Below are 25,677 nucleotides of genomic sequence, written 5' to 3' on the forward strand. Positions count from 1 at the left end.
CTGATGATCATTATCACAATAACTATCATAAACTTTCGTCTTTCAAATTCGAAACTTCAAATTCAATTATGAAAATAGCTACGTCACTTTACTTAAAGAAAAAAGAATATAAAATATGATTTTTAAAAGGCGTTTTTGTTGTTCTATCATGCAATGAGAGATGACAACTCCCTCTTAACAATATATAAAGTAATGAATAATAAAACATGCAGAAATTCTGACAGGCATATTTTTTTGAAAACAACATTTGCTCTGCAACATAAAATAACAATACAGTGGTACCTCGTCATACGACCGCTCGTCATACAAAATTCTCGTCTTACGGCGGAAATTTCGATCGAATAATTCGCCCGTCATGCGATCAAAATTTCCTGATGCGACTAAGCCAGGTCTTTTTTGCATATCTTCCGTGTAACAATATCTACGAGCACGGAACGATTAATTCAGACGAGTTTCTCATACGACCAGGAAACGCACAACGCGCGGGGCAAAAAGAGGGCTTTCTGGGTAATGAAGTATACTCGTGCACACAACACCCATAGGCAATGGCAACCTTTATCAGAATAAAACTTCATTACCCACAATCAATACGTGGGTAAGCTCAACTATTGTATTTCCTGTTATTCTTTCTAAGGAAAGAAGCTCCCGCGATCGTTCTTTAAAGACTATTTCTCGTTGGCAAATGGTCGTGCGTTATCCTATTGTGAGGACATTTGTGTGCATCATTTTGGGTATATTTTGAAGGCAATACAACAGCAAACAGTCCATCGATAGCAAACGTGAGGGTGGATGCGTGGCAAACCGCCAACCCGGAAAACAAAGTTTACAAAAGATTACAACAAAATTAGAATTCAGTTTTGTGTAAAGTTACATTAAACGTATGTTTGAGTGTCTGTATATATTAATCCAAGTTAATTTAAATTAGTTTGTTCCGTTTACGAGTGCGTTGTCGTGGGGAAAAAAAAGAACCCCACGCCCCCAAACGTCTCTGTCTCCCGTCGGCGAAATCTGCCCAATTTTAGTTAGATTAAACACATTTTATTACTATTAAACCACTAGTTATGTGTTACTTTGTTAATAGATGGCGAATTAGAAGAAATAAAACATTTTTTCCAATCCAATATCCTGTTTTTGGTGTTTTTTCAGAGGGCTGGAACAAATTAATTTGTTTTCCATTCATTTCAATGGAAAACGTCCGCTCAAGTTACGAGAATCTCGTAATACGAGCTCAGTTCCGGAACGGATTAAGCTCGTATCTCGAGTTACCACTGTATAATCATATCATTATCATCATTGGCAAGCAGACTTTTTTCAGCTTTGGCCATAAAATAAATAGGTTGGATGAACTTAACCCAAGTTGACAATTTTTGGATTATTTTTCATTACCTGCAGCCTTGAGGGATTGGGACCATGTGATGTAAGATGGTTGCCGAGGTTCAGTCAATCGTGTTTGCTCTCAGTGTGCCTGATGTGCTTTCATAAGTACAGATAAAGTACACGACAGGGAGACTTCAATTTGATATTTTAGTAGGTAGGCTCAGTGTTGTCCTGCATCTCACAATCGATTATTTTGGTTGTGTTAAAGTCATTTTGCGTTCATGCTCTTTATGTGCCGCTATCCCGCTATCCCTACGAAATGATTGACAGTTCCTCACCATCTTCTTCATCTCCTGAACATTGGTAAGGAACTAGCGTTCACGACGCATCAGCGGCCAGGTTCTTTTTGGTGTTTGGGGGATGTAATTACAGCTTAAATGTATTACCTTTTATTATACGTTATAATTATTTTTGTTGACAAAATTATATGGCAATAATTACAATTTTTATTTAATTGCCCAGCCATACCAACAACCCTAAATAGAAATGCATCAGCGCTTGAATCTGCTGCTGCTACACTGTACGTTGTAGGATTAAAAACAATGGTTTTCTTTATTGGACACATTTCCTCGTCCAGCACACTACACGAGGAATGAGTGATGGATATTTGTGTGGAACAAAAGGCTTAATTGTTGTCTGCACTACTCAAAACCCAAAGTTAAATCTAGTTCCAAACCTTCTTTTCATTGTGAAACTTACCCAAAATCAGATGTATGATATAACCTAAACATTTACTAGCTGATTCCTGCCAAACACCACCCACTCGCTCCCTAGGAGCTGAAATGCAAATAAAGTTGTTAGGAATAAACAAGTCTATTCAGAGACAGTATTTCTGCTTTTTAGCTAACATGTAAATGGATCAAGCATTCACCATGAAAATGCTACTTTTGTGCTTTGTTTGGTTTGTTTGAGCAGATTGAACCGTATTTGCCGTTTGAGTTCACCTGTGAGGGGATGCTACAGAGAGTCAATGCCTTCATTGAAAACCAGGTACATGAGTTTATTATTGCTTCCCCAATGAGTTCTCTAGAGTAGCGGTCCCCAAACTTTTTCACACCGTGGAAAAAAGTTCTTACTATTTTCGTATGGAGAGGGCGTCAACTTAAAACTAAAACGTGTGTTTATGATGGTGCATGGACGACATCCACGACGGCAAAAAGTCCCTGGCATGATAACAATTATTTATTATTATAACAACTTTTCTAATTTCAAGTATGAGGGCAAGATTGAGAACGTTAATATTTATTTCTCTGGAAAACCAGTCCATGGACTGGTGGTTGGGAACTGCTGCTCTAAAGTGTAAATAATGACCCAAATAGTTTGGTTGTAATTATAGGAAAAACAGCTACTTTATTGAAAAACTCGTCTTTAAAAGCTATAGCATAGTACAGTAAAGGACATCTGCCGTCCTTCGCAATCTCGTCTGACTTTTGAGCACAGTACATTGAGAACTTGAAGGACATCTGCCCTCCTTCGTCATCGTTTTGGCAATGTCTGATATCTTTAAGTCCAGCCCGACCCTGGCTCATGAACACGTGTTACTATCTGCCACAGTAGGTCTTATCTAGACTAACGGGCACCTCAATATTCCACTCAACTGCCCTCACCAGTAGGCTATGTAATAAGTGGATACAATTCTTGCAATTTGGAATTTGTAGGCGCATTTGCCGTGGTTATAAGTCAACTTAACAAAGTGCGTAAGCAGGGGATAAGACAATGCCCACACAATGTCAAGGTAGACAGAGAAGGCCAAATCTTCACACTTGGTCTTATCCCACCAGTCTGTCCAGGCAGATAATTCCACTCCAGCATGCCTCTTCATATTCTGGTTCAAGGTCTGCAGGCCTTCATCGGCTATGGTTAGGGACCCATCGGGTGACGCGTCGTTGGGAATAAAGGTGCAACATTGATATCCAAACATTACACACGCCCCCTTGCTCCGCCAGAAGCATATCAACCGCTTTGCGGTCCTGGAAAGCCATGAGACTGGTGGCTGCCAGCTATTTCTTCATTGATACAAATCCCTGCTCTGTATAATTTTCAAGTTTTTGGACATTGTAAGGATGTCGTTTATCCTATACATATTTTATTTGGAGTAACCCAAAGAAAAATAGACTCCCACCTTGCTGCAAATTGTTCAGCCAACCCATACTCATCTGGTACGCCGCTTGGGAAGCAAATTGCATCAATGTAAGCCGGAACGCCATCACTAGATGAGGCTCAATGTCGTCAAGAGAGGCCAGTCCCCGCACCAAAATTCTGACCCACCAATTGTATCTCCTCAACTGTAGATTATAAAAGAGATACTAGTAAGAGGAGTGAAACCAAAGCACATAGTCCTGTTTCTTTTTTACAGGAGTTATATAATTTATTTGCACCACATCACCACCATAGGTCAAAACGTGGAATCAGTGGGGCAGTTTGTCTTGGAACATGGGTATAACTTCCCCTGTTTGCAAGAATTAATATTTTAAGCCTAGCTACATAACTGTGCCCTTTACAGCAATCAAACTTAAAATGTATACTAATCAAGGAATCTGAATCCATTCAATAGTATGAAATGCGTTACATATTAAACCAGTTGTTTGAAATAAAAATACCCCACTCTAGTATCTTTTTGCAAGAATTTAACATTACATTGTCTTCGTAGTTTGTTTATCATCTCCTATTATTCACTTCAACATCAAAAGATGAAAACAATTACAAAAACAATTTACAGTTAATTTCAGACATTAATTGCCTAGCCAATTCAGTTACATGCCTATCAAATCCATTTGGATTAATGTAAGTGTTAACAAAAGCAAACTGAATCCAAAGTTAGTTCTGGTGAAGTTCAAAAGACACGAACAAAAAAAGGCAAGAAATTAATTGAAGGTAACCTACTTCACTAATCAGAATTCTGAAAAACATCAAACAAAACAACATTTAACTTAATCCCCAGAAACCTTTCTTTATAAACTGTTTTATAAACTTGAAAATTGTGACAAACATGATTTAAACAGAAAACAATACCTTATTTTTATGGTCAAACTGTTCCTTAGAAGTTATTATTCATCAACAAAATATTTGCGGTACACCATATAGCTGTAGCGAATTGTAAAGTCCACTCATTAAACCTGAACAGAAAGTATTTCAAATTTCTCATTCCAAATCTCCAAATGTCACTACTTTCTACAATAGTTAAGTCCAATTTAGCATAATAAAAACAACTGTTTACTTTCAAAAAAATCATTTCCTCTTTGGTGATTTATCAATTAAATTTTGCTATGGTTGATCTCCATGGTATTGATGAAACCGTGACCGGACATTTCGTCGACGGACACTTCGTCGACGGACAATTCGTCGCCGGACACTTCGTCGCCAGACAGTTCGCCTAACCTTAACTACTAATCTTAAGCACTATTAAAGAAGACAAAGGAAATTCACATATTCTTTATTAAAGAAAATAAAACAGCAAAAACCCACTCGACAAAACAAATACATTAACATTTGGGTGTGTGCGTACTAAATGGGCTCGTCTCTAAACACACTACGCACGAAACGGTTCCTTTGTTAAATGGTTCCTACAATGAGCGCTCCATTTTTAAAATAAAAGGCAATAAATAAAATTATTTTATTAAAATTTTTATTAAAAAGAAGACAAAGGAAATTCACATTTTCTTTATTAAAGAAAATAAAACAGCAAAAAATCGCTCGACAACACATTAATTATAATTAATAATAATAATAATAACAACATTAATAATAATAACAATAATAATAATAATAAACCTGCACCCACTGCGGCCCTTTGTGTAATTTATTTCCCAGGTCTGCTCTAGACATTGCTGAAGCAACCTTGAGCATGCAGAGTAATGTTTTTGCTATGGAATAAAGTTGTGCTTGCAGCATTTTTTTAGACTATGGTTGTCTTGTCTAAAATGCAATACTCAGCTAAAAGGTGACATTTCAAACATGATACTTCGCTGGGGAGGCATTTGTAAACAGAGCAAAACATCAAGGAATTCATGACAGATGAACTGTGTGTGAGAAGTCTAAAGCTCATAGTTAGCGGCTAAGAGCGTGCTTCCGTTGAACATTTCAGAATAAGAGCAAAACATGGTCTGCAAGAATTGCAGGGTTTGGTGGTTACTGTCGCATTTTTCGGATTCTACGCGAGAATATCTTTCAAGTTACCACAATCAGTTATAAAAATTTGATTGGTGAATGACTGGTTCATTTGGCTCAAAAATTGGGAACAGAACAAGATATTCATTTTTAACCAATTTGTTGATTTAAAAAGGCTCTTAGAAGGAGTGAGTATAACTTGCATTGGTTTTTTAACCTATTTCAAAGATGTCAAACTCGGGTTGGTTCAACTCGATTTCATGTGGACCGGACCATTTTAGATATAATTTTTATATATATTTTTAAAAATCAGATTAAAAGAACTGGATCAAAAACCCTAAATCTTGAGTTCTTTTTTTTAGATCTAAAACAATGTTTATTTGAGCTTTTCTTCTTAGTAAGGGAAAACGTCTTTAATCATTTGTATTTTATTTCAAAAGGAAACCAAATCTTTTTTAATTATGTTCCATATTAAAGTGGAAAACTGAAAATATTTGTATATATTTATTTTTAAATTTTACCAAATGATTTTTGAACAGAAAACAAAATAAAACATTGGATTAAAAAAATTCCAATTATTTATTTAAAAAGGGGAAAATCACGAAACATAATATACATCTATAATCTTCATTTGAATTTGACCCTAAAACAGAAAGTCGGCACTGATGATTTACTTTCTCGGGCCGCATAAAATGATGCAGCGGGCCAGATTTGGCCCGCAGGCCGCCACTTTCAAACCTGTGACCTATTTCATATTTAATGATAAAAATAGCTTTCGGGGGATTATTTATTAATATTGGAATATTTATTAATATTGGTTTTGAATGGGTGGTTTATTCAAAAATACTTTAACATTAGTGATTAGTTGTTTAGAGAGAAAAGGATGAGAAAATTGACAATATTATGGCTTATCGGCAACAATTTGTGAGTCATTTTATCAAACACTAAAATGTATCATTGGGACATGCCTGGTGAAAAGTTATTTTTCTCTAATTTGCTTATTGTTCGTTTTAATTGTTGTAACAAAGAGCTACGGAGTATGTCTCCTATCTTTTGTAAAAATCGTCTCCTTGGTGGGGGTGAGACCACTTGGTTGCAGGAGGAATTCAGCCAGTGATTTCGCTGTCCTTGGGTAGGTCAACAATTTGGGGGCGATTTGCAAATTAGGTCTTAAATTATTACGTATTTGGGTTTTAATGATATCAAACATTAAACAGCAATGCAGGAACGGGATTCATTCAAACAATTAGGTAAATAGTTGCTGGCTGGTTTAATAGATTTTAGAATATGTATAATTTCCCTTGGCCTTGGGAGAAATGGAGTGTTTTCAGTGCACGGAAGACATTTCCTGTTCTGTCATGCGTCATATTGATGACTATTAGGATATTTACGTACAAATGCAACGATTGGCAAGGACAATCTTAAAAAGTGGGACATTGACAATTCAAAGAAGCTCCAAAACCTCTAATTAAGAAACATATTATATTTGTCATTTTTGGGGGTTTGAAAACTGTGGTGGTGCATGGGTTCTGGATTACTTAGAGAGTGTGGTTCCCATTCCCAAAACAAATTTGAGGGGATTTGGAAATTAGCTCTATTTTGTAATAGACGCTCGAAATTTAGCAGGCCTTTCATGGCATAAAACAAGTGGTAGAATATGGTCAGCATTAGCACTTCCAAATTATGAAATATCAACCTCTGATTAATGCAAAATTATTTATGTAGTCGAGTTATCTAATAATTAATAGAATGTGTAAAACTCAAACAGGATACAATATATTGACCTATATACTAATACGGGTGCTTTAGAAGCAGAGCTATTATAACCTCATTCCCATGCACAAACAGGTAAACCGATAGCATTAGCAGAGGTGTATGAATTAATACAAAACAAGGAGGTAAAAATTTATGTAAACAGTTAGAATGTTTGTGTGTGTGCGTGTGCGTGGGTGTGTGTTTTCAATGTGTCATAATTTTGCCCATTACTGAATTATTGGCAAACAAAAGGTTAATCACAGCCACTGGCATGGCAGTCCTCGTGCTGACTTACTCTCAGTGACTAATGACTGCAGTTCGACTTCCAAAACAAATATCTATTGGAAATGTGTGGCACACACATCTAATACATTAATTCCCTCTTTCCTACGGAAATGATTTTGCTGAAAAGACAGCAAGGGGGGGGGGGCTGCCAAGAAGCCCTTAATTGGGATGGCAGGCCCAATGGACTGGTTGGCGCATCAAATACACAGATCTGATATTGACTTTTTCAGGCACGGGGTGGGTTCCAACCTTATTGTATGTGGAGTATGCATGGTGCGCCCCCCCCAAGAATTTTGGGGTTTTCTCCAGGTACCAGTTTCCTCCAATAAACCCAAATTATACATGCTAGGCTGGTTGAACCCCAAATTACTCCTGGCTGTGAGTGTGAGCATGAATGGTTGTCCGTCTTCTTGTGTTTTTGATTGGCTGGCTACTGAGATATAATCATTGATCAGATATCAATGTGGAAAATATTTGGGAATTTGGAATCCATTTTTGAAATTGCCAATAAGCCCTTTTGAGGGATGGCAGCGACAGATAATGGCAGAAACATTTTATCATATTAAAGTTTAACAAAATGCAGCAGCTAAGTCCATATTTGAAACTTAAGGTGTGAATGAACAACTAAGCTGCTCTGTGAAATGGGGATTTTGGGAGCATTGGGGAAAAAGAGCCACATTTGTAGATAAACTTTCTTGGGTGGGCTACTATATTGACTCATGTTGTCTTATTTTGCAACAAGGGGGGGTGTTGGGCTGAATGCAGTGCCATTAAACAACTTTTGGATTAATTTGTTTTCTAAACATAACATTTCTTGGAAGGAATTGTTTGATTGGTGCTCCACATAATCCCCAGGGCAATATATGACCAAGGCGTGGTCAATTCCCCACAAATATATCAATTTCAAAGACTCCATATGTATATTATCAAATTAAATGACAGTGAGAAGTATTGTCTATTTATTTTAGATGTTTCTTTAAATGGGTTGAAACTCCCGACAAATTGTATTGGGTAGACCATACAAATTGCCATTATTCACTACGAAATGGGAATTAGGTGACAAGGCAAATACCACAAAAGTAATGGTCTACAAACATGAATTGGACAAATTAAAAAACACATTAACATTTGGGCATATGCAAGTGCTAAATGTGCTCATCTCTAAACACTACGCACGGAACGGTTCCTCGGGGGGCACTGAGTGACTCCACTAAATTACTATTAACGGTTTGGTTTTTAATCGCGAATTGATGTGGCAACGATTCTGACTGGATGCTGATATTTGTTATGAAGTATGCTAAAAATACTGCATCTCTGACTTTGATATAGACGCACACGTTTGACCTGGGAAATAAATTCCACAAAGGGCCGCAGTGGGTGCAGGTTTATTATTATTATTGTTATTATTATTAATGTTGTTATTATTATTATTCGTCTTAGTCTTCTTCTTCATCGTCTTCTTCTCTCATCTCATTTTCTGAACCGCTTTATCCTCACTAGGGTCATGGGGGGTGCTGGAGCCTTTCCCAGCTGACTCCGGGACAGAGGCGGGGGACACCCTGAATCGGTGGCCAGCCATTCGCAGGGCACAAGGAGACGGACAACAATGCACACTCACAACCATACTTAGGGGCAATTTAGAGTGTCCAATCAGCCTACCATGCATGTCTTTGGAATGTGGGAGGAAACCGGAGTACTCGGAGGAAACCAACGCAGGCCTGGGGAGAACATGCAAACTCCACACAGATGGACATGACCTGGATTTGAAGCCAGGACCCCAGAGCTGTGAGGCCGACGCGCTAACCACTCGCCCCACCAGGCCGCCATTATTATGATTATTATAATTACTATTATTATAATAATAATAATTATTATTATTATTATCATCATCATTATAATTATCATTATCAGCATTAGCGTCGTCACCCCCGTGGCCACTACCGCCGTCACCACCGACTTCACCACCGTCTTCGTCATCATCTTCATCAGCGTCATCGTCATTATCATCATTATTATAATCTCTTTTGAGCTGAATTTTCTGTTAACTGCAGGTATACCTTTTTCCTCATTTTATTAAGCTAGCCACCAAAGTAATATTTTGGCATCCATAAATTTAAGCATTTCAACCTCGAGGCGGACTGGTTCTCAACAAATTTTCAATGCTGGATCAGGGCTGCAATTTCCACTTTTTTTTTTTCCTCAGGTTATCAACACACACGCACCACAATCATGTACTAACGGATGGACACATTCATCTGGACTCACAGAAGATGTCTTCAACTCTTTTAGATAAGGTCAGCCTTGGGTACCCAGGTGCCGAGCCGATGTCCAGCCCATTAAAAGGATCTTAACTGCCATGGCCATGGTCTTCCAGATATCGGCTCAGCCTCTGCGTCCTTCGGCATATTGACTCACAAGCTCGAAAGACCAATAAATAAAACAAATGCTAGGTTCGCCAACAGCCAAAATCAACTAACTTCGTTTAATGTCAATAAATCAAGTGGATTGTTAAGACAAAATTATTTCAATTTAAACACTTTAGTCAGTGTTTGTGTATTCACAGGGTTAATTGAAATTATTCTCAAGTGATGCAATGTTCACAAAAAATAAAACAACACACACTCCTCTCTTCTGCCTAATTCTTCCGTGAAGGGAGGGGTGATTTGACTCTCAGCTGGCAAAGGCACTCACTTACGCACTCTCCCACACGTATACGCGCACAGCAACTTAGACGCGGTAACTTCGTGACCGGACATTTCGTCGACGGACACTTCGTTGCCGGACGCTTCGTCGAACGGACGCTTCGTCGCCAGACAGTTCGGCGAACAGACATATCGTCGCCGGACATTTTGTCGATGGACAATGCGTCGCGGACTCGCGAATGACTGTTTTTAAAATAAAAGGCAGTAAATTAAGCTATTTTCAAAATTTTATTAAAAAGAAGACAAAGGAAATGCACATATTCTTTATTAAAGAATACAAAAAAAGCAAAAACTCGCTCAACAACACAAACACTAACATTTGGGCGTGTGCGTACTAAATGGGCTCGTCTCTAAACACACTAAGCACAAAACGATTCCTTCGTTCCTACAATGAGCGCTCCATTTTTAAAATAAAAGGCAATAAATAAAATTATTTTATTAAATTTTTTATTAAAAAGAAGACAAAGGAAATTCACATTTTCTTTATTAAAGAAAATAAAACAGCAAAAAATCGCTCGACAACACATTAATTATAATTAATAATAATAATAATAACAACATTAATAATAATAACAATAATAATAATAATAAACCTGCACCCACTGCGGCCCTTTGTGTAATTTATTTCCCAGGTCTGCTCTAGACATTGCTGAAGCAACCTTGAGCATGCAGAGTAATGTTTTTGCTATGGAATAAAGTTGTGCTTGCAGCATTTTTTTAGACTATGGTTGTCTTGTCTAAAATGCAATACTCAGCTAAAAGGTGACATTTCAAACATGATACTTCGCTGGGGAGGCATTTGTAAACAGAGCAAAACATCAAGGAATTCATGACAGATGAACTGTGTGTGAGAAGTCTAAAGCTCATAGTTAGCGGCTAAGAGCGTGCTTCCGTTGAACATTTCAGAATAAGAGCAAAACATGGTCTGCAAGAATTGCAGGGTTTGGTGGTTACTGTCGCATTTTTCGGATTCTACGCGAGAATATCTTTCAAGTTACCACAATCAGTTATAAAAATTTGATTGGTGAATGACTGGTTCATTTGGCTCAAAAATTGGGAACAGAACAAGATATTCCATTTTTAAAATAAAAGGCAATAAATAAAATTATTTTATTTAAAAAAATATTAAAAAGACAAAGGAAATTCACATTTTCTTTATTAAAGAAAATAAAACAGCAAAAACTTGCTCGACAACACAAACACATTAACATTTGGGTGTGTGCGTACTAAATGGGCTCGTCTCTAAACACTACGCATGAAACGGTTCCTACGTTAAACGGTTACTACGTTGAACGCTCCATTTTTTAAATAAAAGGCAATAAATAAAATTTTATTAACATTTTTATTAAAAAGAAGACAAAGGAAATTCACATATTCTTCGTCATCTTCCTTCTTTTTTTTTTGGCTTGGTATTCCCATAGGTATCGGGTGCTCGGATGATTTGCTGAAAGACGTTTCGCCGACGGACGTTTGACAGAGGGACAGGTCGCCGAATGGACGTTCCACCAAACGGTCGAACGGCCGAACGGAGCTTCCGCCGAGCGGAAGTTTCGCCGGCGCGCTCGCCCCGCCCCCGTATCGTGTGTGTACAAGTTTTGCAACCTCGGCCCGCGGGCCATTTACGGCCGTTACAGATAACATTCATTTAGGAATAACAAGGGCATTTACTGCCTGCCCGCCCCCCGCAATATTAAGGGCATGTACTGCCCCCCGCTGGGCATATTTCTAAATACAAGTACACAGCATTTAATGACAGCACTCATGTTAATTCCATCCTAAAACAGCATTTAATGATCAAATACAAATACTGGAGCTCTTTGGACATTAGAACCGAGCCCAGGGAAGTGAATTCCTCGGTAAAATGTCGCGATAAGGCAAAAAAACGTCTATAAATATACGACCATTCGCCAAACGGCTCAAAATGTGTTTAATGATTAAAAACAAATACTAGTATTTGTATATACAATACTAGTATTGTATTTTATACTAGTATTTTATTTAAAAGAAGACAAAGGAAATTCACATATTCTTCGTGTATACAGACTAGATGTCCGATGCGCGTTGTGAGACAACGGAGCTCGACGTCGTCGCTTGTCGGCCATTTTAAGAACAGAGCCATTCGCCAAACGCCTCAAAATGCGCTCAAATTCGGTCAAATCCAGCCGAAAACAGTGTTTAATGATTAAATACAAATACTAATATTTGTATTTAATCATTAAACGCATTTTGAGCCGTTTGGCGAATGGTCGTATATAGACGTTTTTTCGGATACGCTCGGGGAAAAAAAACCTGCCGATGTATGTGGTGCTCACACTTTGAAAAAAATATGGTGCTCAGGATTCCAGCTGGGCATGTGTCACCCCTGTCCGCCCACAGAGCACTGTGCTCGGTGAAAAACCCCTCCAATGTGTGTGGGGCTCAAATTTGGAAAATTTCTGGAGCTCCGGAAATTCAGTGGGGCGTCGTCCAACCCAGTCCGCTTAGGGTGCACTATTCTCGGATAGGCTCGGGGGAACCCCCGCCGATTTTTAAAGTGCTCAAACTCGGGAAATATATGGAGCTCGATAATGAAACTCAGCATGTGTCATTAAAATCCGCCCACGAAGCACTGTTCCCGGGGAGAAACCCCTCCGATGACCGTAGGGATATGATTTACATACTCCGCGGGCCGGATTAAAAATCCTAACGGGCCTTATATGGCCCGCGGGCCGAGGTTGCAAAACTTGTACACACACGATCCGGGGGCGGGGCGAGCGCGCCGGCGAAACCTCCGCTCGGCGGAAGCTCCGTTCGGCCGATTGACCGTTCGGTGGAACGTCCATTCGGCGACCTGTCCCTCTGTCAAACGTCCGTCGGCGAAACGTCTTTCAGCGAATCATCCGGCCACGAGGTATCGTGTATACAGACTAGATTTCCGATGCGCGTTATGAGGCAACGGAGCTAGACGTCATCGCTTGTCGGCCATTTTAAGAACAGGCCCATTCGCTCCTATTAATAGAGTCAATAGAATTTGTTATATGAAAGGACAATATATTGCTTGATTTAAAATCAAACGTGTGCGTCTATGTCAAAGTCAGAGATGCAGTATTTTTGACATACTTCATAACAAATATCAGCATCCCGTCAGAACCATAGCCACATCAATTCGCGATTAAAAACCAAACAGTTAATAGTAATTTAGTGGAGTCACTCAGTGCCTCCCGAGGAACCGTTTCGTGCGTAGTGTGTTTAGAGACAAGCACATTTAGCACTTGCACACGCCCAAATGTTAATGTGTTTGAGTTGTCGAGCGAGTGTTTGCTGTTTTATTTTCTTCAAGAAAGAATGTTAATTTTCTTTGTCTTCTTAAATAGTGTTTAAGGTTAGGCGAATAGTCCGACGACGAAGTGTCCGGTCGACGAACTGTCCGCCGACGAAGCGTCCGTTCGACGAACCGTCCGGGGACGAAGCATCCGGCGACAAAGTGTCTGTCGACGAAATGTACCGTTGGCTCCGATGGTTGGAGCAGATGCCAATGCGGCCCGGGAGACCCAAACGTTTTATCAGGGTCTGCTGGGAACTCCTGGTGGAGTCCCCTGTCAGAAGGAGTTTCAATTTTTTTTTTCTAATTTGATCCAAAACCAACTCAGAAAACCAAAGTGAGCCAAATGTGTGTGTTGAATTATTTAGTAAAGGGGCACAAGGACCATTTCAATTATGTTAAAGCTATGTTCCGAGTGCAAGGATATCTGATTCGTCCACATATCCATTTTTTAAAGCTGATGTTCACATTTTTAAGCATGTCCAAATCGCAATAGGACCTGTTCACACTGGGCCACATTATTGACCCATCTTACAGGTCACTGTGGCAATGAAGGCATTATCCAGCACGTCTAGTGTTTGACGTCATACAATTGCTCAGAATGTTTTTAATCTGGGAATCAATAAATTAATAAAAACAAGTTCCGTTTTAACAAACCTACATTTGGATAAATTGGATACCTGTGTCTATCAGGCATGCATATTTTTTCAGGATAGTATTTCAAAGTATGCTACAACAATGTTGTAGTCGCTTGGTCATTTCAGAATTGAAAGACAACTTACGTCACTCATTAACATTTTAAATCCTCAAACAAAATACCATTTTGCTTTTTATCCTTTTATTTTATTTGGGGCCTATATAGTATATCAGAGAAACATAACAATCATTAAGTTGTTTTAATGATGCAGTAAAAATACTGCAAACATGAATACTTCCTGTAGGAACGCAAAACTTGATTCATCACGAAAGCTGAATTTACAATAGAAAAACCGTAAAAACAGGCAGGGCTGAGCACATTTTGCTTATCTGTCGTGTCCAAATCAGAGCATCTGGTTTCCATTTAACCGTCTCAGTCTTTTTGGCGTAAACAATCGCTGAAATCACATCATTTGCCGGAATCGCTTCTCCTCAATCCAAGATGGCCTCCAAGAATGTTGAAATCCCTTCCCCAGCCTCTCAGGAGTTGTCGAAGTCGCCCTAAGTTCATCGTCCTCGAAGAAAGTTCATAGCAAGCGAAAGGATCCTTTATGCGTTTTACATTGAATTACAATAATTTTTGGAACAATATTTAATACCCTGCGGCCCTAATAAGTTATAAAGCGGTTCAGAAGATGAGAGAGAGAGAGAGACAGAGAGAGAGAGAGAGAGAGAGAGAGAGAGAGAGACAGCGAGAGAGAGAGACAGAGAGAGACAGAGAGAGAGAGAGAGAGAGAGAGAGAGAGACAGAGAGAGAGAGACAGACAGAGAGAGAGAGAGAGACAGAGAGAGAGAGAGACAGAGAGGGAGAGAGAAACAGAGACAGACAGACAGAGAGAGAGAGACAGAGAGAGAGAGACAGAGAGAGAGACAGAGAGAGAGAGACAGAGAGAGAGACAGAGAGAGAGATAGACAGAGAGAGAGAGACAGAGAGAGAGAGACAGAGAGAGAGAGCGAGAGACAGACAGACAGACAGACAGACAGACAGACAGACAGACAGACAGAGAGAGAGATAAAGAGAGACATAGATAGATAGAGAGATAGAGAGAGAGAGCTAGAGAGAGAGAACCCTTTAAAAATAATAAAAGTATATCAATTTTCTATGGAGCCCCCTGATGGTTTAGTGTTTCACTCGCCTGACTTTGGTGCGGGCGCTATTCCTGCTGGTGGTAGTATGATTGTGAGTGTGAATGGTCCTCTCTCTCTCTCTGCGTGGCCTAAGGCTGACTGGCGACCAATCTCGGGTATAGCACGGAGTTCAACTGGGATAGGCTCCAGCAACTCCCTCAACCCTTTCAACGATTTATGGTACTGAGGCTCAATGAATGAATTTTGTATGAAATCTATGCAAAAACTACACTGAACCAAACATGACAAAAAAATCCTGCTCTTCAGCACTATCGCTAACTCTCTCTCTCTCTCTGAAAGATAGATAATCACTAAATAGTAATGCTAAATAAATAATAAATAAATAAATATTCAACATAATAAATAAGTAGGAGTCAACTTAAGAAGTAGTAGTCACCATAGATAGCTATGTAGTCATGTGAATAAGTAGTACAAAGTGACTAAAGTGGTTAGCAGTAAGTCTTGTTTAGATCCCAGGTACAGAACTCGAGTTGAGTATGATGATGGCTCTTGGGAAGAAACTGTCCTTGATTCTGTTTGTCTTGGGTGTTATGGCCCTGTAGCGACTGCCAGAGGGTAGCAGGTTGAAATGATGGAAGCCGGTCTTTTATGATGCTCTCTGCCCTTCCCAGTTACTGGGATTTGTAGATGCTGGACAGAGGATGTAGCGGGAAATTGATGATCTTTTGGGCTGTGTTGATCACCCTCTGCACCGCCTTCTTGAGGAGAGATGTGTTTGTCAGCGGAGAAATCGACCCCCTGAAATTTGAAATTCTCCACTCGCTCCACACATTCACCGTTGATATACAGGGGGGAAGAAGCGGCCTTGTTCCTTCGGAGGTCTCGGATGTGTTCTCTGGTTTTGGAGACGTTCAGCGCCAAGTTGTTGGGAGCGCACCACTCCCTCAGTCTAAGGACCTCATCTCTGTAGGCCGTCCCATTCTCCTCTTTGATCATCCCCATCACTGTTGTATCATCCGCAAATTTCACATTGATCTTCTCAGGGTGGATGGATCTGCTGTCGTGTGTGTAGAGCGAGTAAAGTAGTGGACTCTGCACACAGCCTTGGGGCGAGCCGGTGCTGAGTCTTCGGGTGGATGAGAGGTGGCGACCCTGGCAGAATGTCTTTAATCAAGGAGCATGTGGAAAGTGCCCAAGTTGAATGTCCGGTCTTATGGTGATATAGGCTGAGCTATTGTCGATGAAGAGCATTCTGACATTGCTCCCTCTTTTCTCAAGCTGGCTCAGTGCAGCGTGGAGGGTAGTGGTTATTCCTCTTCGATGAATCTTTTCGGCCGATATGCAAACTGATGCGGGTCGTGGATGAGGAGAAGACAGGCTTTGATGTGTTTCAGCACCAATTTTTCAAAAGCACTTTGTGATGAATGGTGTGAGAGCTACTGGGCCGTAGTCGCCCAGATTGTTTGCGGGTGATTTCTTGGATACTAGGATGATGGTGGCTGATTTTAGGCTGGCAAGAACCAAGGCTTGTTCTGGGGCTAGTTGGTCAGCACATACCTTCAGTACTTTGCCTGGTATTCCATCCGGTCCTGTGGCCTTGCTGGGGTTGACTGCACAAAGCATCTCACATCCACTACCTCCACAATGAGTGGGGTGAAGCTTTTTCCCGAGCTTGGTGTGGGGTGTATTGGAGGTTGAGGTGGTGTGACTGTGTGCTGGGCTTGGGACTCAAAGTGGGCAAAAAAGTTATTTAGCTCCTCTGCCAGTGCCACATCTGAGTCCGCAGGAGTCGCAGCTCGGCCCTTCTAGTTGGTGAGGGACCGTATGCTCTGCCACATCGTTCGGGAGTTATCAAGTTGCTCTTCTATCTTCCCCTTGTAGTCTGCTTTGGCAGCCTTGATGCCTCTCTTCAGGTTGGCATGAGTTGTGCTGTAGAGTGCACTGTCGCCGAATCTGAAGATTGCATCTTGGTCGGTCCCAGAGGAGTGATCGGACCTGGCTAGTCATCTGTGGTTTCTGGTTTGGGTACACCTGTATAATCTTCTTCACAGTGACCGTAGCCATGCAGTACTTGTTGTAAGACATTACTGTCTTTGAATGTTCCCAGGCCCTCATGCTGGAAAGTTTTCCACTGTGTCTGTTGAAAGCAGCCTTGGAGTCGGGGGAGAGTGTCATCAGGCCAAATGATAATGAGTCGCCTTTGTGGCTTTGTTTGTCGGCTATAGGGAGTGTAAGCTGGGGACAAGAACAGAGACGTGATCTTTGTAAGTAGAGATACCACTGTATTTCTGAAAACTCATTCAGCACTAAAGTAAACATGTTTTTTGTGTTTAAACAATATATGCCCTTCATTTTTTTTTTTTTCAGTTTTTAGTGCCAACCTGCTTTAATGCAGGATTTTAAATATGGGGCAAAACATCTTTAAGGATGTTTAGCACTCAATAAGCCAAAAAAAAGACTAATTCACCTGGCGGCCCGGCGTCTTGAGAGGTTAGCACGTCGGCTTCAAGGCTCTGGGGTCCTGGGTTCAAATTAATCTCGGTTTACCTGTGTTGAGTTTGGCATGGAGTCAGCGTGGATTTTGTACGGGTACTCCAGTTTCCTCCCACGTTCCAAAAAACATGCATTGTAGGCTGAGTGGGCACTCTAAATTGCCCCTAGGTATGAGTGTGAGAGTGAATGGTTGCCTTGCGATTGGATGGCCACCGATTCAGGGTGTCCACTGCCTCTGGTATAGGCTCCGGCAACCCCCATGACCCTAATTAGGATGAAGCGGTTCAGAAAATGAGATGAGATGAGATATTGTCTTGTTCCAATACATTGAGTTTTGCCTGTAAAGCTCTATCTTCTCACTGACCGATAAGGAAATGCATTTCTTCCCCTCTTCTCAGCGTGCTTCCATTCTTTTTAATCATTGTGCACTTTGGTAGTTTTCCATCACGTAGTGTGATGTCATTGGCAGTCAAAATTTATGTATAATATTTATGTACTTTTTTATTCCTCATTTGTTAAACGTAAAATTCGGGCATCAAGTGTGTGGTATTTGGAAAGCAAATATTTATTTGAGTAGTAGCCACTTTCTGATAATGATGTGTCTTGTTGTCAGGACTTCTGCCATGGCCAGGTAATGTGGCCTCCACTCAGTGCGCTGCAGGTCAAAATGGCAGAACCAGGACGCTCCTGTAAGCAGGTTTGTCAGGAACAACAGCTCATCTGTGAACCATCCTTCTTTCAACATCTCAACAAGGAAAAAGACCTGGCCAGGTGCTGTACAAACATGCACATTTACCTTTCAGTCACACTTGTAGGAAATGTCTATTAAAATGTGTTCTTCCAAAAGGCATGGTGTGGACTGCCAGACTGTGGAGTCGAGCGCCGACACAGTGGTCCCGGCCTACGGCGTAACGCGCCAACACTGCATCTTTCAGTCGGACCTGCTATTATTCAGCTGCGCCGGTGCCCACCAGTCACTTAATCGCATCTGCCCCTGCCGTGATTACATGAAGGGCCAGGTGGCATTGTGCAAAAGCTGCCTATAGTAGCAGTTGCATGCATTTTGAGGGAGTGCCATACCAGACATTTTGGACAACACAGAAACACAGCGTGTTCATCATATTTATTTATTTTTTTTAGACCTCTGCAGGAACAAAGAAGTGGGAGTATAACCTTACTTGAATGAACAAAGACTCATTTTGGACTTTCAAAACTGTTTTGCATCAAATATTAGTGACTGGCGTCCCATTTGTCTGCAGATTCAGCAGAAACCTGTTCCCTTCGTTCTCTTTTCATTCCTTCCCATGCTGTTCTTTCTATAGGTAGATTGACACTGGAACGGCCACACATACCCAAGAGAGGGCTAGTTTTACACTGAAACAGACTTCTAAATTATTGAAAGCGAACTATTGTATAGAGATCTAGATTTTTATGATAAAGGTATGCTTATATTCTGAAATGCTGAGGATTTTGATATTTAGACATGGGAGGGTTTTTGTTCTTCACAAATTGCACAAATATTTGAAATAATTTATTTGTCTAAAGGCAAAGTGGACCGAGATTATGTGAATTAGATAAGCAAATAGGATGTAATACTTTCACACATTATACAGTATGAGGAACACATTAAGGGGGGCCTTTAAAGAAATCAGCTCTTGTGGCAGGATTGTGATTATTGCATTTATTATTGATTTATTTTACACAAATGCTAATTTATCTCAGCAGACTTGGTGCCCCATGAACAGATGAATTATTTAACCAATCTAATAGATTAGCTGTGAACTAATTTTAAAGTTTCCCAGTCACATGGAAACCTTGGAGAAATAAGACATCTCCAAAAGCATAAAGAACATGTAATACACACAAAATATTGGTGAAAGTTCACTTTTATATTTGCAAAAAAAATCACAAAATTTTAACACTGTACATTGTTTTTCTGGGTTTGGTGAGAGGTTTGTCTTTTATTTATGGAGAGTAATTTAACTGTTACAGAACAGTAAGTGTGGTATTATATCACTCCAGGGAAGTTTATTTGATTGTAATGCCGGCTCTGGACACCTATGCTTCGGTAGCTTACCTGCATTCTTTTTTTCCCTGTCTTTTAAAAGGAACAATGGCACCAAAGGTCAAAGATCATATCCTATGATAGGCAGCAGCAGTTACACGCAAAGCAGATACACCACCTTTGGCACAGACTGTTTAAGTTTATTCTTAGTAGCTATTTTCTCGATAATAAATTAATAACATGCAGCTAAATTCGTGATTTAGAAAGAATGATGTGCCTTTATACAATATCGCTTCCATTTAATCGCAGGCGCCGGTATTTTTTTTATGGAAATAAATCAGTGCCATTAGTTTCTGCATCTAAATTTTAACAGATTTTTTCAGCATCAAAGTTAATCTACAAAAAAAATCAAGCAAAGAAAATTATTTTGCAAAAAAAGTCAGTTAAAACAAAATCAGATGCGACAGAGTTTTTGTTGGGTTCGGACCTTCTCTAGTGAAGTTTGTATGTTTTCCCCATGCTTATGTTGGTTTTCTTCAAGTACTCTGGCTTCCTCCAACACCCCAAATACATGAAAGTTAGGCTGGTTAAACACTCTAAATTGCCCCTTTGTATTAGTGTGACCGTGAGTCATTGTTCGTCTCCTTGTGCATTACAAATGGGCTGGTATCCTATTCAGGGTGTCTCCCGCCTACTGCTACTACTCATTGTCAGATCACAGGTTGCTGGAGCCTATCCCTTCTGACCTCGACGTAAGACGGACTACATCCTAAATTGGTCAGTCGCCTGTCAGTCATAGGGCACACACAGAGACAGACAACCATTCACACCCACAATAACACCACTATGTGGGAATTGATCCCAGAAGTCAGGCGAATGAACCACTACACCATCAGTGAATAAAAATATTTTGGCCTTAACATTTCTTACAGAATTAAGATAAATCATATTACACATTTAGCAAAACTATGCCATGACAATATCCGGCAAACCTATAGAATTTAACTTTTGGGGAGAACACAATTAAAATGAAAACATTACAACAAATAATTTGTTTTCCTTGGTTCAGGATTTTTGATTCATTTGCCGCAAAATTTTACTTTAAAAAAAGAGAAACACATACCAACCTGCAGAAAAATAAATTATTAGTGGGGTTAGCTACTTCTAATTTCCATCATTACTTAGCAAACCCAATACAATACTTTGTTAAGTAGTTACACCTTAATATAGAACAACAGTCATGGTTGGGGTTGATGGAAAACAGATCTTCACTCTAACCTATTAAAAACTCAACCCTCCCAATTATTAGCTACAATGTCAAGCGACATAGCTGCTTCCAAAATCCGATGATCACATCCACTTTGAAAGCCTGGTGGAGATCGATGGAAATCACGCAATCACAAATCTGTTTACCAATCAATGGAGAAAATGATTTTCACTAGTGGCTGTTGAGTGAAAGTCCGTTGATGGTTCACTCGCGTGTTCGTCCAAATAGTCCAAGAGGTAAATAATAGAAACAGAGGCAGAAATGTCACAACAACTTGTCGAGTTTAATAAACATAGCGCTATGTGACTGTCAATGCAATACGAACAATGGCTTCTATCTCATTGAGGTTCCCGAGTGTTGGAAGACGGAACCTTTATATTGGGGAGCAGGATTGGTGGTGTATCTTCATGATGACTCAGCTCCGCAGACAGCTGTGAGCCGCTGACGCTGTGGTTTTTGGTAGTTTTTGCTGATAATGATGTAAGCTAGCAAGCCACGTTCCTTCTTGAACTGAATTTTCTTATGTCTGCACATCCCCCCTTCAGTCCCCCTTTTGGAATCGAAAGATTCCAACAAAATGCAAAGTCATAATAGGATAAACAAGAATCATTGATACACTCAAAGCAAATTTTGGCAAAATTTAGCTTCCCTCTTGATTTCGACAGGTTTTAGGGAAATTGTCTCTTTCTCCAAGGATGACGATAGAAATGACCAGAGCAAGCATCATGGTTCAAGAGGAAGGGAAAGACTACAACTAATGTGTGTGATGAAGAGTGCTATATTCTATAAGGGCAAGGTGGAAGCAAATGACTGCGTTAGCATAGGGTGAGATAGTTTGGCCGAATTATCGCGTCTCGGCGGGGTCAAGTAGGTCGGATTTGGGGTTCACTGGGATGGAAGCCGGCGGAGCTAAAGGGTCTCCTGTGGAGGTGAGGGCTGGCCTGGTAGACGTAAGATGGTACCACATGTCCCCCTTTCCTGCCAGGTGGACTGCACATGATGTTCTCTCCACCACCGAATATGGGCTGTCCCGCGGGGCTCAGACCACTTACGTTTAGTCACTTTAAGCCACACAGAAACACAATCATTAAGCACGAAAGGCGCGCCAGTCTGTCTTTCAGTGAGGTGGGGGAATTAAAACGTTAATTGTTTCAACTCTGGTGGTCCTTCTGGAATTTGGTTTGACAATGGACCGAGGGCGCCGGGAACGGTCGGTTTGTGTAACACTCGAAGAGTGTCCACCGCTTAGCCGAATTTAATGACATTCGCACATTCATTAAAGCAATTGGAAGTGCTTGTACCCAATTGAGTTTAGAAGAGGCCAACACCTTGGCCAGCTTCTCCTTAATATTCCGGTTCATTCGTTCAACTTGGCCTTTAGCAGTTTCATTTTTACATGGATATGCCTCTGGCCAATCAGAAAAGGCATCCACAAACACAAGTAAATATCGTTGTCCTGAAATTGACTTGATCATGTCTGTAAAATCTATAGACACCCCCTGTCCAGGAGCAGTAACCTCTGGGTCATGGCTGCCTTGCGGTGGCTTGGTGGATGGCATGATATTGTAACGGCTGCAGACTGTACAGTCTCCAAGTTTTGTTTTAACAATTGATCTCATAAATGGGTGCCACCACAAGCTGAGTCGCCTTATTACTTCATCTACCCCCACATGGCACAGCCCATGTGCTTTGTAATTAGTCGTTTTAATAGCTTTTGCGACGGGATGCACACTTCATTGTCACCTCACACATCACCTTTTGCTTTCCACACACTACTTTCCTCAGGGCTGCCATCTTTTTACCACATCCAAGTCGATCTGTTCCTTACTGCTTATCTCTTCTTCGCTCACCACCATCTGTAGAGTTGGGAGATACCCTGCCGCCCTGTCTGCTGTCGCATTTCCTCTCGCCACCAAATCATCGCCTTTAGCATGTCTTCTGCATTTAACCACTGCCACTGTTTTGGTGAGCATGAGAGCTTCCCTTGATGCAAGTATTTCTTGTTGGTGTTTTATTGGGGCTCCGTCCCGGTCAAGAAGTCATTTCGTTGCCATTCGGCTAACGCTGTGTGGATTACCGCATGAGCATATGCCAGGGTATATGTTAGCTGTAGCGCCTTTGGGAATTGTGTGCTGTTTTAACAGCCAGTATTTCGAGGTGTTGCGCTGAATAAACACTGTTTAATTTTTCGCAACTGAAGTGTTGAATGTCTCCCCAGTCCATTGAATGACTGAAAATCCTGATTGTAGGCCATCCTTGCCTTTGAAGCAACATCCGTAAACAAGACTACTTCCGGATGGTTTAGTGGTGTGTCGTATAGGTCACTTCTAAGGGTATTTTCATCTATTACACGTCTTGTACAACAATCTGGTTGTCCTTCTATAATGCCGTCGGCCATGTTAATGCCTTTATGTGTGAACAAAATGTTGGTCTCTGTTAGAACTGTTTCAATGTTCCTTTGTCGTCCACCAGTCATTGTGACTTTGTGGCTTGTGACATACTGAGCTGTACTATGTGATGTCCGAATTGTCAATGGGTGATGTAAAATGATATGTGACGTTTTATGGACCAGTCGCGCAAGTGCTGATGCAAAGGTCGCACATAGCGGATGTTGTTGTTCATATTTTTCAAGTGGAGTGTAGACGTAAAGGCATATATTACATTGTCCCCCTCCCCCTTTTTGAAAAAGAATAGCAGAGACGCATGACTTTTTCAGAAGCATCCAAATAAAACATCTTGGAGTACTCAGGAATGGCGAGAGCAGCCGCCAAAGATAGTTGTTTCAATGAGATGAACGACTGTTCCGCTGCTGTGGACCATAGTAGTGATGGGAGAGATTCCACATTCCTTGCTGATTTACTAGTGCACATAGTGGCTGCGTGAGTTCGGTGAAATCTGGTACATGATGGCGAGAGTCATTGCACAAGCCAAGAAAGGCAAGCATTTGTTTGACGTTCAGCGGGCGTGGATGATGTACAACGTCATCTTTGTGAGAAGGGGACATGGCGGTCCCCTGGTGGGAGATAAGGCGTCCCAAGAATGACACCTGGGGCGAGCAATTTGCAATTTCTCCCGGGAGCATTTGAGACACACTTTGGAAAGGTGAGAGAGAAGGGTGAGTGTGGCCTGAATGCACAGAGTCTCCAAGAGAGCTGCCAGAAGAATGTCATCTACATATTGGACAAGCAGCACCCTATCGGGAAGTTGAAAAGGGGCAAGCAGTTGTTTGAGGTAAAGACTGAAAAGTCCAGGAGAAAGAATGAAACCATGAGGCAATCGAATGGAAGAGTAACCCTCTCCTTTCCATGTGAAAGCAAAATATTTTCTCATGTCAGAATGAAGTGGAATGCAAAAGAAAGCATTTGCCAATAAATGCAAGTAAAATGGGTATGGAGGGAGAAATTTGGGAGATGGCAGAGTGAGGATTGGGGACAGGTAAAGTGGGAGTGGTTACAGCCGCATTGATGGATTGGATTGGATAACTTCATTCATCCCGTATTCGGGAAATTTCATTGTCACAGTAGCAAGAGGGTGAGAATGCAGATACAGGAAAGGCATAGATACACAGTTACAAGTTAGACATTACAGTCGCAAAGGCCGCAGAACAACAAAGCACAAAGTGCAAAGCATATGGGATCATTAGGAATTAAATCAAATCATTAAGACAGAAAAGCAGCAAAAACACAAAACGAGCAAGAGCGGATGGAGCTACCGCTACCGGCTGCCACTTGAGCGGCGCCATCTTGGTTGCAGTAGCAGAAACGGATACAGTCTCAAGAAAAAGACGTTGTAGAGTTGGATAAAACTGGAACCACACACAGGAAGTCTTCCACAAGATGGGGAACTTCTGCAGACTGTGACCGAGGTCGAAAATATGCAGAGTCACTCTTCTGAGCTTATCCGCACAGTTCCTCAGTGGAGCTGAAGAATCAACAGTTGCAGAGTACAACTCCTCGACTCCGTTTCCGGCCTGGTAAGCGACGACAGCTCTTCCATCTTATCGGGGAGGGATTTCGCTTTCCCCATAATAATAGATGGAATGGTTGGTCTGAAGAGTCGCTTCTTCTCCTGGCACTTCTGTCCAGCTCCGGATTTCCAGCGGCATTGAGGTGTTGCTCCTACGGCTGCGTATTGTTCAGAGCTAGTCCCGTGTATGACACCATAGGCATGGCTGAATGGTTCCAAAAAACAAGTAGCAGAAAGAAGCCAGGCTAACAGAACAAAGAAAGTTGTAAAAACATTAAAGTAAAAAGTATAAAGTACAAAGTAAAGTAAAAAGTAATGTATTAAGAAATATTAAAATGTATTAAAAAAAATAGAAAGGCTGTAAAACACGAAAAACAAATAAGAGTGGACAGCTACTGCCACCGGCTGCCACGTGACGGCGCCATCTTGGGAAAAAATAAATAAAAATGGCATGGAGGACATGAACCCTTTGAAACTTGCCAGTATTTCATTATTCTACTGGCAAGATAGGAGTGTTGTATTCTGATTGAGGGATTTTACACAGCACACCTGTTTTCAAAAGCTAGTCAATGGTGTCTGAAATGCCACTGACACCTGATTGTTTTAGTGGGTATTGAGGCACATATACAGGATT

At 40.8% G+C, this 25,677-nt stretch overlaps 1 protein-coding gene across 8 annotated transcripts in view; it reads left to right on the plus strand.

The window, feature by feature from the left end:
* Positions 1-23,271, plus strand: part of mgat5 (alpha-1,6-mannosylglycoprotein 6-beta-N-acetylglucosaminyltransferase) — a 166,604-nt gene extending 143,333 nt beyond the window's left edge. For 5 of the 8 annotated variants that reach the window (XM_077602033.1, XM_077606399.1, XM_077603681.1 and 2 more), the window contains 3 exons: positions 2,293-2,367; positions 18,419-18,576; positions 18,653-23,271. In XM_077602033.1, the coding sequence (XP_077458159.1) occupies positions 2,293-2,367; positions 18,419-18,576; positions 18,653-18,851 (432 nt within the window). In that variant the 3' untranslated portion in view covers positions 18,852-23,271. Of the gene's footprint in view, positions 1-2,292; positions 2,368-3,158; positions 4,305-9,727; positions 10,232-18,418; positions 18,577-18,652 lie in introns of those variants that run through there. The other 3 variants (XM_077604184.1, XM_077605748.1, XM_077604925.1) reach the window with 3 other exon arrangements.
* Positions 23,272-25,677: the final 2,406 nt, after the last annotated feature.

The sequence above is a fragment of the Stigmatopora argus genome, chromosome 1 (assembly GCF_051989625.1).
Source record: "Stigmatopora argus isolate UIUO_Sarg chromosome 1, RoL_Sarg_1.0, whole genome shotgun sequence".
NCBI lineage: Eukaryota > Metazoa > Chordata > Actinopteri > Syngnathiformes > Syngnathidae > Stigmatopora > Stigmatopora argus.